The sequence below is a fragment of the Carlito syrichta genome, unplaced genomic scaffold (assembly GCF_000164805.1).
Source record: "Carlito syrichta isolate Samal-C Ts95f unplaced genomic scaffold, Tarsius_syrichta-2.0.1 Scaffold305659, whole genome shotgun sequence".
In the NCBI taxonomy this organism is placed as follows: Eukaryota; Metazoa; Chordata; class Mammalia; order Primates; family Tarsiidae; genus Carlito; species Carlito syrichta.
Genome location: NW_007249755.1, coordinates 792,501 through 795,643, shown reverse-complemented (window position 1 = coordinate 795,643; position 3,143 = coordinate 792,501). Strand labels below are relative to the sequence as shown.

Genomic DNA, 3,143 nt, shown 5'->3' with positions numbered 1-3,143 from the left:
GAGTTGGAGTCTCACTCTGTTGCCCAGACTGGAGTGCAGTGGCCGCTCCTGGCCATCGCAGCCTCGACCTGCTGGGCTCCAGTGATCCTTCTGCCTCAGCCTTCCGAGTAGCTGGAATTACAGGCGTGCGCTACCACGCCCGGCTGATTTTTTTATTTATTGTAGAGATGAGATCTCGTTGCCCAGGCAGGTCTTGAACCCGTGGGCTCAGGCAATCCACTCACCTCAGCCTCCCAAAGGCGCGGGATTACAGGCTGAGCCACCGAGCCCAGCTAAGATATCTTTTTAAAATGACTTCCGGGTCTTCTATGATGTGATTTAGTTATAGATTTTTACTTTTGATTTCTTCCTGGAAAAGAAAGAACTTCTAACAAAGTTGTAACTAGAAGTCAAATAACACATAACATTTATTCTTTATATGATCACATTATATTATAGCATATTTGTATACCTAACCCTTAACTGTACCCCACAATATCATAATAAAAAATATTGATAAAAAAAAATTAGCTAGGGGTGGTAGCCTGTGCCTGTAGTTCCAGTTACTTGGAAGACTGAGGCGGAAGGATCGCCTGAGCCGAGGAGGTTGAGGCTGAGGTGGCCACGAGGGTGCCACTGCACTCCAGCCTGGGTGACAGAGTGAGACTCTGACTCAAAATAAAAAACACAAAACACAAAACAAAACAAAACAAAAAAACATTCAGTTACTGTGAAGTTGCTCTAGCAGAACAGACTTCAGGGGTTAAAGCTACTGCTGATGGCTCACGGATACTGCTGAGCACACGACAGGGTCTTCAAATGTTAGTTCCCATTTGTTCTGAGGTCGCTGAAGAGACCAGACCACCCCAAAGCCCAGGGCCTCCCATACCTGTTGTACACCTTCAGTAGGATCAGAACCACGGTGAAGATGATGATGACGACCACCACAATGGCAGCAACAATGGCTCCAGAACCTGTGGAGAGGAGAGGATCAGGGACGGTGAACGTGCAACTGACGTGCAGACCGTGAGGGGCCCTCCTGTGGTGCCTGACCTCCCACTGGGTCAAGGGAAGGAGGACAGATGGTGACGTCCTGGGACACTCGCTGGACCCAAGGACAGAGTCACATCTGGAGTAGCGGTGTATTCATGCCCCCAGCTGGGTTTGGAGGACCGTGTCCTCAGCATATTCAGGCTTGGAGGACAGTGTCCTCAGTACGTCCTCCCCCTGCTAAGGCAAAACTGCCTCCCGCCAAGTCCCAGTACAGCTCCAAATGTCTCCTGTGAGACAAGCAAGCCAAATATCCATCACCCTCCCCTGCTTTTTTTTTGAGTCAGAGTCTCACTCGGTCACCCAAGCTGAAGTGCGGTGGCATGATTACAGCTCATCACAGCCTTGACCTTCTGGGCTCAGATGATCCTACGCCTGGCGGATTTTTTTATTTTTGTAGAGACGAGGTCTCACTATGCTGCCCAGGCTTTTCTTGATTCCTGGGCTCAAGCAATCCTCTTGCCTTGGCCTGTCAAACTGCTGGCCACTGTGCCCACCACCCCACCAATAATACAAAAAATAACGTCATTTTTGAAAATACAAAATAAGCAAAAAAGGTAGGGAAGAATGAAGGCTTCATTGCCCCAAGAACCACTGATCACCTACATGTAAACATTCACACCAGTATGATCACATTTATGCATATTAAACATCTATCATATATATATATATATTTGAGTTGGAGTCTCACTCCATCGCCCAGGCTGGAGTGCAGTGGCATGCTCATGGCCACCGCAGCCTTGACCTGCTGGGCTCCGACAATTCTTCTACCTTGGCTTCCAAGTAGCCGGAACTACAGGCACGTGCTACCATGCCCAGCTAATTTTTTGATTTATTGTAGAGATGAGGTCTTACCATGTTGCTGGTCTTGAACCCGCAGACTCAGGCAATCCTCTCACCTCAGCCTCCCTAAGCGCTGGGATTACAGGCTTGAGCTACCGTGCCCGGCCATCTATCATATTTTTAATAATTTTTCTTTTTTAGTCAGGGTCTCAATTTGTTGCCCAAGCTGGAGTGCAGTGGCACCATCACGGCTCACTGCAGCCTCAAGCGCCTAGATGCAAGTGATCCTCCCACCTCAGCCTCCCCAGTATCTGGGACTACAGGCATGTGCCATCATGCCTAGCTAATTTTTCTGGTTTTTTTTGAGTCAGAGTCTCACTCCATCTCACTGAGCCTACCCCTCAACCAATTCTTGACATCTTCTTTAGTTCAGTTACAACTGGCAGCTGCCTCCTGTGTTCCCAGCAAAAACAATGATGGCCAGAAGCAAGGACGGAGTTCTGGCAGCCCCAAGCTTACCATCTAGTTTTGGGAGATAAGGTAGTTGTGAAAGACATTTTTGAATAATTTTTAAATTTTATATCTAAAAATCCATCTTATGGAAATGTCCCTAAATATGGAAAAGTATGCACTTGCTAAAATGAAACCATGTTTCATATACTGTTTTATGGCAATATCAGAATCATCTCTTCATGTAATTACATATTTTTCTTCATTATTTTTTTTTGTTTTGAGTTGGAGTCTCATTGTTGTCCAGGCTGGAGTGCAGTGGCACATTCACGGTCACCACAGCTTCAACCTGCTGGACTGAGGTGATCCTTCCACCTCAGCCTCCCAAGTAGCTGGAACTATAGGCGTGTGCCACCATGCCCAGCTAATTTTTTAATTTACTGTAGAGACGAGGCTGGTCCCAGACACCAGCACTCAGGCAATTCTCTCCCCTCTGCCTCCCAAAGTGCTGAGGTTATAGGCGTGAGTCGCCTTGTCTGGGCACTCTTTCCATTTATATAAAGTCAAAGCCAGGCAGAACTAATCTATGGTAGCAGAAGTCAGAACAGTGGGTTCCACTGGGTGGCTGGAAGATGCTGACTGACAGGGGCACCAGGACCTCCGAGATCCTGCTGGTAGTCTGTTTTTTTTGTTTGTTTGTTTGTTTGTTTTTGAGTTGGAGTCTCTCACTCAGTCGCTCAGGCTGGAGGGCAGTGGCCACTCCCGGCCACCGCAGCCTCGACCTGTGGGGCTCCGGCGATCCTTCCGCCTCAGCCTTCCACATAGCCGGAATTACAGGCAGGCGCTACCACGCCCGGCTGATTTTTTGATTTATTGTAGAG

General features: G+C 47.9%; 1 protein-coding gene across 1 annotated transcript in view; it reads right to left on the bottom strand.

The window, feature by feature from the left end:
- NCMAP (non-compact myelin associated protein) overlaps positions 1-3,143 on the bottom strand; it is a 10,787-nt gene that overhangs the window by 5,233 nt on the left and 2,411 nt on the right. Inside the window, exon 2 of the mRNA XM_008062170.2 lies at positions 869-953. Within this exon, the coding sequence (XP_008060361.1) occupies positions 869-953 (85 nt within the window). The remainder of the gene's footprint in view (positions 1-868; positions 954-3,143) is intronic.